Raw genomic sequence first — 16,432 nt, forward strand, 5'->3', positions numbered from 1 at the left:
ACTCAGCCTTTAAAAAGAAGGAAATCTTGTCATTTGTGACAATATGAATCAACCTGGAGGGCATGATGCTATGTGAAATATGCGAGGCACAGAAAGACAAATACTGCATGTTTTCACCTACATGTGGAATATAAAAAGTTGAAGTCTTGGAAGCAGAGAGTAGAACGGTAGTTAGCAGGGGCTAGGGAGTGGGTGAAACAGGAAAACAAAGGGTACAAAGTTTCAAATATGCAGGATGACTAAATTCTGGAGACTTAATGTACAGCATGGTGACTACAATTAACAATGACTACAGGTACTAGTACTGTACACTTGAAACCTGCTAAGACAGTAGATCCTGGTTTCTCTTACTCCCCCTCACCAAAAAAAGGTAACCATGTGAGGTGATGGATATGTTATTTGGCTTGATCTTTACCACACTGTATATGTGTATCAAGACATCATATTGTACACCTTAAATATGTGAAATTTTTGTCAATTTTACTGCAATAAAGCTAAGGGTGAAATATTCATCCTTAATAATTTGTAAAATATGACAATGAATTTTGAGACAAGTTAAAATATTAGTTAAAATTATGTAAATGAATAAAATATTCGAAGGGGAGAAAACGAAGAACAAATACAAGGGTAAAATATTGAAGTGGATGTATGTTTAGCAAACAGAGAAAATAAAATTAGTCTATTAAGGAGTCAGAATACTTAGGCAAGAAGTAAATCAAGATAGATTTGTGCAATAAAAGATAAAGAGACATTCAGAAAAGGACAGAAACATCAACAGGGTTAAATATTACAGTGGCTCAGGAGAACAAGAATGCCATTAGATTTGATGATTAAGAATTTTGTTCATTGGTTTAAAAAATCATTCATACATTCATTCAATAAGCATTTGTCAGTCATATACAATGTAAGTTCCTTAAGTCATATACAATGTAAGTCATATACAATGTAAGTTCCTTAAGAGGATCAGCCTTCAACTCTGTAAACTCAGCACCTAGTCCAATTGACAGGAACTTGAGCTTTCTATGTAATATAGTCTGTCTTAAGGGCTGGAGACAAGAAGTTAGCTAAGACACTGTACTTATCCTTAAGAAGTTTACAGTCCAGGGAGAGAGATAGATTTGTAAACAAACAATTAAAATACAGGATCATGTAATATAAAATACGCAGGCAAATCCATAAAGACAGAACATAAATGTGAGCTACCAAGAGTTTGGGGTAGGGAGATATATACGAGCATTTCTTTGGTGATGACGAAAATGTTCTGATATTGACTGTGATGATGGTTGCACAATTCTGTGACTGTACTAAACATTATTAAATGAGTGAACTGTAAAAACAAAAAAATCAAACAAGGTGATATGTACAAAGTTCTGTGTGAGCAAACAGCTCATCTGAGAAGTCATACAAGACTTCACAAAGGGGTCTTAGATAAACAGGATTTTGAAGCACAAAGTCAGGAATTATGATTCTATGTGTTTGGGGTGATAAAGAGAGGCAAGAAGAGGAGAGCAGAATTATACATGACACTTTAGTAGGAGGAAATAGTTTTTCCAAAGCATAGAACCAAGAAACACCATGGTAAGTTCCATATGGCTGTAGTTTAGAGTATATGGAATCTGGTTTTGGTGAAAATGTAAAAATCGAATATGATAACCATGGCGTGTAACTTCCCCTTTAAATCTTCATTTTCTGACTAAGAACAACGATTACTTTTTGCTTTCTTCATTATTATTAGAATTGGCCCTAATTTTGGAGATTTTTCATACAAAAAAATTCGTTTTTATCTTCCTTTGGAGATTTGTTGTTGTCTTTAATCACTTCAGCCATTACTGCCTACACAAGGGCCAACAGAGAACAAGGCCACACTGAAATGCAGATGCGGACAGTATATAGTAGGCGAGGCTAACCCCTAACTCACTCAAAACTGCATTAATAAATTAAAACTACAACTCATCCTTGGCCTTCAAAATCTCCTGAATAAAAGAAACCATAGCTGCTGATGTGCTGATGTACCTTCAGAACAGTAAAAAACAAAACAAAACAAAACAAAAAAAGCCATAGCTATTACATCTTTGAAGGGCAAAGGTCAATTTATATAGTTTTTTTGTGTGTCACTGGAAATTTGCATTGATTTTATACATAAGTCAAGTTCACTTGTTTAACAAATGATTTCCTTTTTTGGGGGGAGGGGGTGGGACAAGGTCTTGCTCTGTCACGCAGGCTGGAGTGCGGTGGCACAATCGTGGCTCAAGTGATCTTCCCACCTCAGCCTCCCAACAGCTGGGACCACAGGTGTGTGCAACCATGCCCAGCTAATTTTTCATTTTTTGTAGAGACGAGGTCTCCCTATGTTTCCCAGGCTGGTCTTGAACTCCTGGACTCAAGCAATCCTCCCACCTTGGTTAGGATTAAAGGCATGAACCACCATACCCGGCCTAAAAATTGATTTTTGAGCATATACCAGGTGTCAAACAGTATGTTAGGGTACGATGATACAGCAAAAAGACCTTGTAGTATATATCTGTCTAAAGTAGAAGTCAGGCATTGAACACCTAATTACAAGTACGATAAACGTAACAAAGAGATATATGGATGCTATAGAAAGTGTATGCAACATTCCTAACATAAACTGGACTTTTTAAAACTTGAGAAAAAGCAAGTTTAAAAAAAAAATCTATTTAGCCCCTGAGGAGCTATGTCTCCTCTCTCTCAACACTTCTAATTCTGGGGACCAATTCAGGTCAAATACAAAGACCATCTGGCAATTACTGTGACAAGCACAACTTCTCAGGACTGTTAAACCCTTGGGAATTTTTTTTTTTTTTTTTGAGACGGAGTCTCGCTCTGTCACCCAGGCTGGAGTGCAGTGGCGCAATCTCGGCTCACTGCAAGCTCCACCTCCCAGGTTCACGCCATTCTCCTGCCTCAGCCTCCTGAGTAGCTGGGACTACACGCACCTGCCACCACGCCCGGCTAATTTTTTTTGTATTTTTAGTAGAGATGGGGTTTCACCGTGTTAGCCAGGATGGTCTCAATCTCCTGACCTCGTGATCCGCCCGCCTCGGCCTCCCAAAGTGCTGGGATTACAGGTGTGAGCCACTGCGCCTGGCTGGGAATTTATAATACATAGGCATTCAGCTAAGTAAGGACAGGTCTCAGTAAGAGACAGGTCTTAACTTATTGATGGAATTATTTATCAACAGGTACCTTGCTGGGCTCAGAGCACTGACTGCTCTCCTACCAGAAAAAATTTTAAAGACTTATAAACAACAAGGGTCATCTGGCATGTCTTCTCCTAACTGGACACAATTATCTTTTTTTTTAAGGATTAATATCTGTGGTAAGTTCCACTGGCAACTGTATAGTCACATTTATTCTGCACCATCTACCGTTCAAGCCCCTTAATGCCTCAGGTACATGAGATCTCCATCCCAACTCCATAGTTTCCTAGAGCAGTACAGAGTTTTCCATTACTATGTTTGACTCATCACGCTGAGAAACTGGGAGAAGCAGAGAGTCTAATATGCAGGTTTACTTTACCGTCTCAATCTCAGAAGCTTTACATTAGTAGCATAGTATCTGGCTCATGGGGTTATTTCAATAAATGTTCAGTGAGTGAATGAATCCTAACAGGTAGATATGTGAGTAGGTTCAATAACAAGAAAAAGGTTCTAAAGCAGTTTTAAACACAAAAAAGGATATGCTCCAAATGAACATTCAAGCCTTTGTGTCTGGAGGATATGGCTAATGTTCTTTAACAATTGTGTGGATTTCAAAAAGAAAAGAAAGAATACAAATTTTATTGCATATACTTTATGATTATAAAATCATTTAAGTGCTAAAAATTAGCATCTCATTTCTTACCTTAACATCTGTAAACTGAGACACAGCAACATCAGGAATGTTGGGATGAAGAGAAGGCAGTTCACAATATAAGTTGGGAAAGCAAACCAAAGATCCCAGAAGAACTTGTGCTTCTACTCTTGGTGCCTATGTATCACATTTTTAAAAAGTTTAAAAATATACTAGTGTTATGAAATTATCAGGAAAGTTGCTTTGTTATCCAACTACATTAGACAGGGAAGTGACACATAAAACAAAACTTAAAAAGGAAAGGGAAAACACAAAAAGATTTAAGTTTCCATTTATACTTTCCACATAAACTACTGTTACTGTTAATAAATGCAATAAACAAGTAGCAGAACTTTCCTCAAATCAGCCACAGTTAATAAGACTGTAAAAACAAACATACCTTATCTACAAGCATCAATTCACCCTAATAATAAGTAAAAATATAAATAATTTTAAAGGTAACTCACACATTGTGACATATTGTTCTAATAAGCTGATGACTTAATTTCACTAGATTATATTTATTACCAAGGATGAATAAAGAAGAAAAAGCATTAACTATATGAAAGAGGAACCAATCTAGATGGTTTTTATGATATTATGCACATAAGAAAAGCATTGCCTATACCACTTACTAGAAGCAACATTAGAATTTGTCTGGACTGCCGATGAAGGTAACTTTTCATCTTTTTTCCTTAGCTGTATTTAGCCATTTCTGAAGTATCAACACTGAACATTTCTTTTTTCTCTTCTGCCTTCTTACATGCCCACCAAACATCAACATCCTCCTACTAATATATTGTTTTATTTACTAAAACATCTGCAAATTGATTTATATGTTTAATAATACCTAACAAAAATGCTAAGCACAAATCCATTAGAAATATAATACTTCTATTCACATAAATTAAGAACCAATCTCCAAGAGGATTTCCACATCTGAATAAATACTATAATAGAGGCAATGGTGTAATACTCTATTATATGATTTTCAACAAAACAACTCATTTCCAGATTTAAGAACAATGTGGATTTAAAGATACAAGGCAGCAGTATAAAAGGGCAGAGTGAACTCACATCTACCGTTCCAATTTAAAATAAAAGTTATCGTATAAAAATGAAACTGATATTAAAAATCAGTATTTAATGAAAGAGATTAGCTGAGAGTTTTTCTGTATAGGTAGATGACGTAACTGGGAATATTCAGGTATGTGGACATAATGGGGGCAGACCTGGAATGTGATCATAATTAAGAAAGACAGAACCAAATCAATTATTCTATTATCTGCTTAAGGAGGTGGGGGGCAGACGGCATTAACAGAAGGGAGATGATATGAATGAAATCTAAAATAAGAATACAAAGAGCAAGAATTGGACTAGGTGTTTCCTCCTTTTTTTTTTTTTCTTGAGAAGGAGTTTCACTCTGTCGTGCAGGCTGGAGTACAGTGGCACGATCTCAGCTCACTGCAACCTCCACCTCCCAGGTTCAAACGATCCTCCCATCTCTCCCATCTCAGACTCTTGAGTAGCTGGGATTACAGGTGCATGCCACCACTACCAGAAAAAATTTTAAAGACTTATAAACAACAAGGGTCATCTGGCATGTCTGCTCCTAACTGGACACAATTATCCTTTTTTTTTAAGGATTAAGATCTGTGGTACGTTCCACTGGCAACTGTATAGTCACATTTATTTTGCACCATCTATTGTTCAAGCCCCTTAATGCCTCAGGTACATGGGATTTCTATCCCAACTTCATCGTTAATTTTTGTATTTGTAGTAGAGATGGAGTTTCACCATGTTGGCCAGGCTGGTCTCAAACTCCTGACCTCAAGTGATCTGCCTGTGTCAACCTCCCAAAGTGCTGGGATCACAGGCGTGAGCCACCGAGCCCAGCCTGGACTGGGTATTTCCAACACCATCAGAGGAAATGACTTGTTTTAACCTTATTGTGGAGATACATTAGGCTTGATTCTTGCAATGATTTGGTTTCCTATGCAGCCTTTCTCAACAGGTATCCCTCATATGAACCAGAGAATGCAAAAAATGACTATATTCTACATTTTCTCAAGGATGTTACGTAATGCATAGCATTAGATACATAAGAGAGAAATTAGTCATTTCAAATGGATTAGTTACATAAAATAGATGCCTTATGACATTAGGGCTTAATTCTCTTGCAGAATCTTGAAAAAAGCTGCAGGAAATGTGCTGACTAGTCATCTGGAACACCCCATTGAACAGTAATATTTTTCACAGTAAATTAATAAAAAATGACATTGGTTTATATATTGGCATCTTCTGAATTCTATCAACTTTTGCTAGTATCCAAGAGATTTATAGTCTATATACTCGGATTATACTATAACCCTGTGACTTGTTTACCATCTCTAGTTTGTCTTCCATTAATTTACTCCGAGATTAATACTTATTTAATGTTCCCAAAGGATGGATTCAATCACCTCTCTCACCACTTTAAAAAAACTTAACTCTGGCCAGGCATGGTGGCTCATGCCGGTAATTCCAGCACTTTGGGAGGCTGAGGCGGGCGGATCATGAGATCAACAGATCGAGACCATCCTGGCCAACCTGGTGAAACCCAAACTCTAGTAAAAATACAAAAATTAACTGGGCATGGTGGCGTGCCTGTAGTCCCAGCTACCCGGGAGGCTGAGGCAGGAGAATCGCTTGAACCCGGGAGGCCGAAGTTACAGTGAGCTGAGATCGTGCCACTGCACTCCAGTCTAGCGACAGAGCGAGACTCCATCTCAAACAACAACAACAACAAAACTTAACTGTTTATCTAATATAGCATTATAATCTGATTCCTGGCATTCAAGGCCTTTCCAAAATGTAGTCTAAAGCAGTGCTTCTCAATCTTTAATAATTTTGCCACTTACTTGTCATGTAGTTAAAATGCAGATTCTGATTCAGTAAATAGGTCTGGGATGGGGTCTGAGATTCTGCGTTACTAATAAGCACCCAGATCATGCCAAATGTTTCTGGTGTGCAGATTACACTTTGGGTAGCAAAGATCTAAAGTACCTTTCTAAGGGGACCTTCATACACTGTTGGTGGGAATGTAAATTAGTATAGCTGCTATGGAGAACAGTAAGGAGGTTCCTCGAAAAATCAAAAATAGAACTTCCATATGATCCAGCAATTCCACAATTGGGTATATATACAAAAGAAAGGAAATCAAGACATCAAAAAGATACCTGCACTCCTGTGTTTACCACACACTATTCACAACAGCCAAGACATGGACTCAACCTACGTGCCCATCAACAAATGAACGGATAAAGAAAATGTGGTACTTATACACAATGAAACATTAGCCATGAAAAAGAACAAAACCCTGTCATTTGCAGCAACATGGGTAGAACTGGAGAACATTATGTTAACTGAAATAAGCCAAGCACAGAAAGACAAATGCCACATGTTCTCGTTCATATGTGGGAGCTAAAGTGGATTTCATGAAGATAAAGAGAATAGACTGGTGGTTACCAGAGGCCCGGAAGCGGGGAAAGGAAGAAAGAAGGGGGAGAAAAAAATACAAATGTATTTAAAATGTAAGGCTGGGCGTGGTGGCTCATGCCTGTAATCCTAGGACTTTGGGAGGCTGAGGTGGGCAGATCACCTAAGGTCAGGAGTTCGAGACCAGCTTGGCCAAAATGGTGAAACCTCATGTCTACCAAAAATACAAAAATTAGCCTGGTGTGGTGGCACGGGCCTGGGAGTAGAATTACTCCCAAAGTAATTCTAAGGTTATATTTATGACTATTTAATGATTATAACTCATATAATTATCAAATCAATATAACTGTCACTATGCAAAAGAATCACTTGAACCTGGGAGGTAGAGATTGCAGTGAGCCAAGATCGCATTACTGCACTCCAGTCCGAGTGACAGAGACAGACTTTGTCTCAAAAAAAAAAAAAAAAAAAGTGTACATTAAAAAATGATAGTTCAGGTGCTCATGACTGTAATCCCAGCACCTTATAAGGCCAAGGCAGGGAGGATTACTCGAGCTCAGGAATTCAAGACCAGCCTGGGCAACATGGTGAGACCATGTTTCTACAAAAAGTTAAAAACAGTACCAGGCATGCCTGGGACTCTAGGTGTGTGCCTATAGTCTCAGCTACTTGGGATCTGATGTGGGAGGATTGCTTAAGCCCAGGAGGTAAAGGCTGCATTGAGCCTCGATTCTCCAATCTGTGCTACAGAGCAAGACCCTGATATCTCAAAAACAAAACAAAACAAAACAAAATAAAAATTGAAATTATAAAAATGGTAAATTAGATATGTACATTTTATCTCAATGATTTTTTTTAAATAAAGTACCTTTCGATTCTTTTTGCCTATTACACTCTTACAGATTAACTAGCTCCTAAACAAAATGGATTATTTGTCATTCCGTGAATGCATCTCACTCATGCCTGTTTACCTCCACCTGGAATACTGTCCCTCATCTCCATTTTTACTTAAACAAACACTACTAATCTTTCAGGGACATATTTACATAATTTTCCATGAAACCTCCATGATATCCCTAAACAAATAAGATCTCTCCATTCTCTGAATCACCAAATAATTTTAACACAGGAAGGGGAACATCACACTCCGGGGACTGTTGTGGGGTGGGGGGAGGGGGGAGGGACAGCATTAGGAGATATACCTAATGCTAAATGACGAGTTAATGGGTGCAGGAAATCAACATGGCACATGGATACATATGTAACAAACCTGCACATTGTGCACATGTACCCTAAAACCCTAAAGTATAATAAAAAAATAAAATAAAATAAATAAAAATAAAAATAGAATGTTGACCTTGCCAAAAAAAAAAAAAAAAAAAAAAAAGGAAAGAAAAAAAAAAAAAAAAAAAAAAAAAAAAAAAACTCTTATATTGCACATATAACGTGTCACATAGTGTTCCAACCATGTTACAAATCCTTATAAAATAATCCTATGAGGCAGGTTATCTTTATTTCTTTATTTTTTATTTTTTTTTGAGACAGTTTCGCTCTTGTTGCCCAAGCCGGAGTGCAATGGTGCGATCTCGGCTCACCGCAAACTCCACCTCCTGGGTTCAAGCGATTCTCCTGTGTCAGCCTCCCGAGTAGCTGGGATTACAGGCATGTGCCACCACGCCCAGCTAATTTTGTATTTTTAGTAGAGACAGGGTTTCTCCATGTTGGTCAGACTAGTCTTGAACTCCCGACCTCAGGTGATCCACCCGCCTCGGCCTCCCAAAGTGCTGGGATTACAGGCGTGAACCACCATGCCTGGCCATCTTTATTTTATAGATGAAGAAACTGAGACACAGAGACATTCAGTAACTTGACCAAGGTCACACAGCTAATAAGTGGCAGAGCCAGGATTTGAACCCAGGCAGGTCAGCTTTAGACAATGCTTTTAACTACTATGCTGTGCTCCTCCTATTGGTACCTATATGATGCCCTACATTCTGTAGTTGTTAATATACTTCTCCATATCCCCAGCAGTAGGCATTATGTTGCTTGAGAACAGTTATTATCCAGTTTATTCTATATCCCTCTGTATTCCACCTACAAAAACATTCTGTACACAAGGGGAGGGGGAAGTTTAATAACCACAAAAGGGCTCAGTACAATGTTGAGTATGTACTAGGTGCTAAATGAACACATATTCAATAACTGACCAAGCATGGTGCTATGCTAGGCTCCAGAGATACCAAGATGAGTAAGACATGATTACTGTTCTCAGGGAACTGGAAAAACAGGGTTATACAGCTATAAATACCACTGCTGCTTTGTCTGTTTACACTAGGTGACTGTATCCATTTTCATGGCTTTAAATATCATCTATAAGCTAATGTTGCCCAGCTTTTATTTTCAGTCCTGACATGTCCCTTGAGTATATGCAATTATTCTTTTGACATCTTCCTCATGGATGTCTAATACGCATCTTACTAGGCCCCAAATAGAACTCCTTCTATTCACTATTGATCTTTCACTCTTGCAGCTGAACAATGAAATAAGGTATGTTAAACTGCTCTTCAAGTTATACAGTACTAGACAAGTATGTTTTCTCACAAAACCCTTAGTTTTTTCCAGTAGACTTCCAGTTAATTATTTTTCATTTACACTTTGCTCCAGAGTGATCCTTCCAAAATATGAATTTGATCATGTCACTCCTTGCTTAAAATCCTTCAATGGTTACTCATTCCTTCCTTAGGCTTCTATCTAACATTTTCAGCATTATTGCCTTCCTCTCTAGCTCACCTCTGACACTTATGGATGAACACATTCCATTTATACTTATTTACATAGCATTGTCTCACAGTTCCACGACCGTATGAAAAAATCTTCACATGCAATTTGAGAGTTTACTCCTGGCTGGGCGCGGTGGTTCACGCCTGTAATCCCAGCACTTTGGGAGGCTGAGGCGGGCGGATCACAAGGTCAGGAGTTCGAGACCAGCCTGACCAACATAGTGAAACCCCATCACTACTAAAAATAGAAAAATTAGCTGGGTGTGGTGGTGCCTGCCTATAATCCCAGCTATTGAAGAGGCTGAGGCAGGAGAATCACTTGAACTCGCGAGGCGGAGGCTGCAGTGAGCCAAGATCGCACCACTGCATTCCAGTCTGGGTGACAGAGTAAGACTTCCACCTCAAAAAAAAAAAAGAGAGAGAGAGAGTTTGCTCCTAGGACATATGTCCTTCTATGGTGGTTGCCTTACCAAGTTTCTTTTTTTTTATTTTTAAATATATAATTGTTAAAGACAATATATATTCAGGGTGTACAACATGATGATTTGATACACACATACACTGTGTAATGACTCACCATTGTTTCTTACCTCTTGCTATAGCCCATTGCTCTTTCTTTGCTTTCTTCCTTCCGTTTCTTTAGATTTTCTCAACTTTAAATCCTGTTTTGCTTATCAGATTTTACTGATTTTAGTGCTTTCTTATATTTCAGATTTCTTGCTTACTTTTTTTAATGTACGAGAAGGAATCAATTCCAATTAAATTGCAAAATTTCCTGATTATCAGCTTGTTATGTTTTATCAACTTTGTTAGTTGAATCCTGGCTAAAGTTTGTTATATGATAAGGAACAGGAAATGACTTACATTGAGAAAAGCTGAAGACGCCACTCTACCAGCTGCTACAATAAAATCCATAATAAGCATTGTGGCACCAGGCAAACCAAGTGAAAAAAATTGAGGTGAGCAATGTTTGATGATTGTATTGACAATATCCTTAGAATAAGGAAAGAAGGAAAAAAGAATATCACATATGTAATCTTGAGTATCAGATAAACAGTATCATTAAAAATAGATAACATACGAAATAACAAAAAAGGTAATTACTGTACACTGGCTAATTGGAAAGACTAATTTCAATTCTTCCAAATAATCCATGCTTAATATTATATTCTATCAATGGAAAGTAAACTGAAAATACATTCATTTAACTGGCATAAATAACAGCATTTTTTTCACACTGGAGATTAAGGAAGGCTCTTTGCTTCAGAAGGTTAAAAGTACAAGGCCCATACAATGTAAAACTAAACTGCATAGCAGTTTTCTCCTGTCACCTAGTTGTTTCTGTGCAATAACTCTCATTTCTGAATCCACATGACCTGTTACGTGACAACTGGAAAGATTCTCTTTTTAAAATAAACTGAAGTCCTTTAATGATAGGTATCTAGCCTCAGAAATCTAGACTTAGGCACTTTTAAGGGAATGTTCCTAACTTCATTATTCATTTACTTTGCCTTTGGAATTTACTATGAGGATACAGTGTATTCAGTTGTATTACTCAGTACAACTTATCTTAAACAAAAGCTCTCTTCTTCTAGTAATTAAGAGAGTAATTTTACTTGAGACATGTTTACAAGGTAGCACACTAATTTTAAATTAATGCAAAAATTTTACATTTTTCAGAAAGAGATATTATCATCTTTTAATATTAATATACTCTCTAAATGACCTAGAGTTCATCATATTAGGATAAACATATTTACATTATTCTGACTTGCAACCTCCTACACTTTTTAGTTTATGACCAATATCAAGACTCCCAAAGTAATTCTAAGGTTATATTTATGACTATTTAATGATTATAACTCATATAATTATCAAATCAATGTAACTGTCACTATGCCAATATAATTGACAGTAATAAGAAAATGTCATGTGCTGATTCTTAGATTGAAAAAAACCTGACTGTTGCATAACTAGATAAACGAATCCATATGCCTCAAGTATCAGTCACAAAATGCCTAAGAGTAGGTACATTAGAATATTAAAGAAAAGTGTCAGCCTAAGCAAATGATGGTTTAATTGCTTCAAAAATTGAACTGGTTGTACAACATTAAAGATGGAGAACTACTCAAGTCAATCCTCTACCTACAATAATAGCTTGATTTTCAACCATGTTTTAAGAATAAATAAGGTCATAAAATTGAAGTAAATTGTATATAAATCCCTAAATAAGGGGGAGAGTTTAACTTCTAGACCTTAAAAAGCAAGAGTTAAACAGAATCAAGAATCAAAGATAACATGACATAAACTACTTCGTAGATTATATATATATATAGTTACCTGGTCAATATGAAGTAATCCACAATGCATTATATTGTAGAAATGTGTTAAAAAATCTCTATTTGGAGAAACATCTTGTCTTCTTTTCATTGTATTACAAATAAGTTTATATGCATGTAATTTACCTTGTTTATATTTATCAGTCAACATGGTTGCCTAAAATTAAAAGATCAGTTTTAACGTTCAAAAAGAAATACTATTTGCTAAATAACTTAAGCAACTGAATATAGCAAACAACGTATATAATCTCATTTATTTCCATGTTGGCCCAATTTCTTTTTTTTTTTTTTTGAGATGGAGTCTCACTCTTTCGCCCAGGCTGGAGTGCAGTGGTGCGATCTTGGCTCCCTGCAAGCTCCGCCTCCCGGGTTCACGCCATTCTCCTGCCTCAGCCTCCCGAGTAGCTGGGACTACAGGCGCCCGGCTAATTTTTTGTATTTTTAGTAGAGACGGGGTTTCACCGTGTTAACCAGGTTGGTCTTGATCTCCTGACCTCGTGATCCGCCCGCCTCAGCCTCCCAAAGTGCTCGGATTACAGGCGTGAGCCACCGTGCCCGGCCATCCAATTTCTTTAATGAACTAAAAATCAGGATTACTGAAATTATCATCATCCAAAATGATACAACGTAGGTATAACCATAAACTGTTGCACTTAGGAAAATGTACCAAACATATCAATACTTAAAATAATTAAATCTTTTGGCTGGGCACAGTGGCTTAAGCCTGTAATCCCAGCACTTTGGAAGGCCAAGGCAGAAGGGTCTCTCGAGGCCAGGAGTTTGAGACCAGCCTGGGCAACATAGAGAGACTCTGTCTTTACAAAAAAATAAAAAATTAGCCAGGCATGGTGGCACACGCCTGTAGTAGTCCCAGCTACTTGGAAGGCTGAGGTGGGAGGATTGCTTGAGCCCAGGAGTTCAAGGCTGCAGTGAGCTGTGATCATGCTACTGCACTCCAGACTGGGTGACAGAGCAACGCCCTGTCTTTTAAAAAACAAACAAAAAAGAATTAAAAAAATTTTTTTTGAGATGGAGTTTTGCTCTCGTCACACAGGCTGGAGTGCAATGGCGCCATCTCGGCTCACTGCAACCTCCGCCTTCTGGGTTCAAGCAATTCTCCTGCCTCAGCCTCCCGAGTAGCCGGGATTACAGGTGCCCACCACCATGCCCAGCTAATTTTTTGTATTTTTAGTAGAGACGGGGTTTCACCATGTTGGCCAGGCTGGTCTCAAACTCCTGACCTCATGTGATCCACCCGGCTCAGCCTCCCAAAGTGCTGCGATTACAGGCGTGAGTCACCTCACCCGGTCACAACTTTTAATACACAGCATATTCTGTGATGCAACTCAAAGTTTATACTTCAGTTAAATATAATACAGACATACTTCTCTATATTCACTTTCGTTTTATGAAATAATCAAAAGCAATAAATCCTGAGTAATTTTAGCATGCTCATTCTCTTCTCTATATAATGCCTAATGATTTCCTAAGGATACTGGTTAAAAACTAAGTGCTCTAGAAGTCTATATAATAGCCAAAATCTCTATAAAATTTTTAAGATTTACTAAATGAAACATTTTAAACTAATATTTTATATATTAAGCTTACCTTAAAAAGCCAAGGTGTAAGAATTCTCAGTGGAGGAATTAAAACTGGTGGAGAAGGGGAGGTCAGGTTATCAGTTGAAATGCCGAGGTTATCTCTAATCTGTAATTTTCAAATAAAAAGCAACAAATCTATGAAAACTGTTATCTCTTCCAGTTTACCTTAAACTGAAGTTCAAATCCAGTTTCTACACTTATTATTTAATTACAATTAAGTGACTTCACCATGCTGGGTACCAGTTTAGCTATAGTCAAAAAGGGTGTCACAAATGTTTTCTAAGCCTTCTTCTATTTTTAAATATTTTTATTTTCTTCTCCACTTATATCCTCTATTTCTTTTTTACCTTAGCTAGATTCTGCCAAAGTTCACAGAGGTAATCAAAAACTTGAGCATGTATTTCAGGATCCATGATTGAATTTACATCTCCCAAAATGCCTAGCATTCTTCGCCACATTACAGTAGCAACATCAGCATGCCATCCAGTCAGAGTACCTCCTGCCATCACACTACAACATTCTGATGGAAATTCACTAATTTCTATAGAAAAAAAAAAAATATAGTGTCAGCCATTTTTCAGTGAACTGAACATAAAACCCCCCAAGAAACCAAGCTAAATTAACAATCTTAAATATCTACGGAAACGAATAAAAGAAATGTCAACATACATTATTTTTTCCTGATAAGGTCAAAACCTCACTTATTATTATGAGAACACAATAAGGAATTATTGTAAGTATTATGTTAACTAGTTATTCAATACTGATTCTATGTAACTACTACTCACTTTGCAGATAAATTTCTATCTATTCCAGATAGAGAAATCTGTTTGATAAAAACATTAAATTTATAAGCACATACTCTCACTGTTATCTAATAGCTACTTCAGGTTATATCATCAAATTAATGGAAAACCTCAGGCTAAAGGCAGATGGTGTAGGAAGGCTTCCTAAGCCTTTTCTTTGTAGCTACCTCCCAGACCAGCGTTAAGAGTTAGCATAATGGCATGAAAAATAAACTTTTTTTTTTTTTTTTGAGATGGAGTCTTGCACTCTCTCCCAGGCTGGAGTGCAATGGCGGGATCTTGACTCACTGCAACCTCTGCCTGCTGGGTTCACTCAATTCTCCTGCCTCAGCCTCCCAAGTAGCTGGGATTACAGGTGCGCACCACCACATCTGGCTAGTTTTTTTGTATTTTTAGTTGAAACAGAGTTTCACGATGTTGGCCAGACTGGTCTCGAACTCCTGACCTCATGATCCACCCACCTTGGCCTCCCAAAGTATTGGGATTACAGGCGTGAGCCACCACACCCGACCAAAAAATTAACATTTTAACTAAAATTTAAACATAATCAAAATCACCATAATTGTTATTTTGCCTACTAATACTGGCAAGATTGTAAGAAACATAGGTAACCTTAGTTCTAGTCTCTTTCTGCTACTAATTATGTGTTATAAAAGTTATGTAATAACCTCTCTAAGGATACATGTCCTAATCTGTAAAATAGATGGTTTTGCTAGATATCATTATAGGTTGCCTCCAGCTTTTAAAAAAAAATCCATTATTCTACTCAATGTATATAATGGAAAAGGCTATAGAAAATAATTAAAAAGTCAATAAAGATATCTATGCATCTAAAGAACTTTGGGAACTAAAAATTTTGTAGACTGAAAGAACCACAAAGTTATGATTTCTCATGCTTGAAAACATTCCAACATATTGAGAATTTATAATCACTTCTTAGTACATGCCCATTCTTTAGTCCTAATGGTTAACTTTTTTCTCTTTACATATAAAGTATATAACTGGCTGTATTATTAAAAAGGTACTAGTCTTTCTCCATTACAAAAAAAAAAACAGGTTTCTTGTGTAAAGCCACTAAAACAAACAAACAAAACACACTGAAGTGTTAACCATTATTGCTAATGCCTCCCTACTCCAGAGCACCTTCAAAATACAATGATAAATCAACTGATTTGCCTCTACCTTATCCTTTTCAAAGCTAACAAAATTTTAAATGATTAAAAAGCAAGCAACAATGTGTGGTCTTTGATTAAATTCTTTTTTTTTTTTTTTTTTTTTTTTGAGACAGTCTCACTCTGTCACCCAGGTTGGAGTACAGTGGCACGACCTCAGTTCACTGCAACCTCCGCCTCCCAGGTTCAAGTAATTTTCCTGCCTCACCCTACCAAGTAGCTGGGATGACAGGCGTGTGCCACCACGATCGGCTAATTTTTGTATTTTTAGTACAGACAGGGTTTCACCATGTTGACCAGACTGGTCTCGAACTCTGGACCTCAGGTGATCCACCTGCCTTGGCCTCCCGAAGTGCTGGGATGACAGGCGTGAGCCACGGTGCCCGGCCTGATTAAATTCTTTAC

The 16,432-nt window shown here is 37.4% G+C and overlaps 1 protein-coding gene across 3 annotated transcripts in view; it reads right to left on the minus strand.

Moving 5' to 3' along the window:
• RALGAPA1 (Ral GTPase activating protein catalytic subunit alpha 1) overlaps nucleotides 1–16,432 on the minus strand; it is a 286,431-nt gene that overhangs the window by 135,407 nt on the left and 134,592 nt on the right. For all 3 annotated transcript variants that reach the window (XM_058429656.1, XM_032134679.2, XM_032134668.3), the window contains 5 exons: nucleotides 14,397–14,590; nucleotides 14,057–14,155; nucleotides 12,450–12,605; nucleotides 10,974–11,102; nucleotides 3,865–3,990 (listed from right to left, as the gene is read on the minus strand). In XM_058429656.1, coding sequence (XP_058285639.1) covers nucleotides 3,865–3,990; nucleotides 10,974–11,102; nucleotides 12,450–12,605; nucleotides 14,057–14,155; nucleotides 14,397–14,590 — 704 coding nt within the window. The remainder of the gene's footprint in view (nucleotides 1–3,864; nucleotides 3,991–10,973; nucleotides 11,103–12,449; nucleotides 12,606–14,056; nucleotides 14,156–14,396; nucleotides 14,591–16,432) is intronic.

This window comes from Hylobates moloch, unplaced genomic scaffold (assembly GCF_009828535.3).
Source record: "Hylobates moloch isolate HMO894 unplaced genomic scaffold, HMol_V3 SCAFFOLD_16, whole genome shotgun sequence".
Taxonomy (NCBI): Eukaryota; Metazoa; Chordata; class Mammalia; order Primates; family Hylobatidae; genus Hylobates; species Hylobates moloch.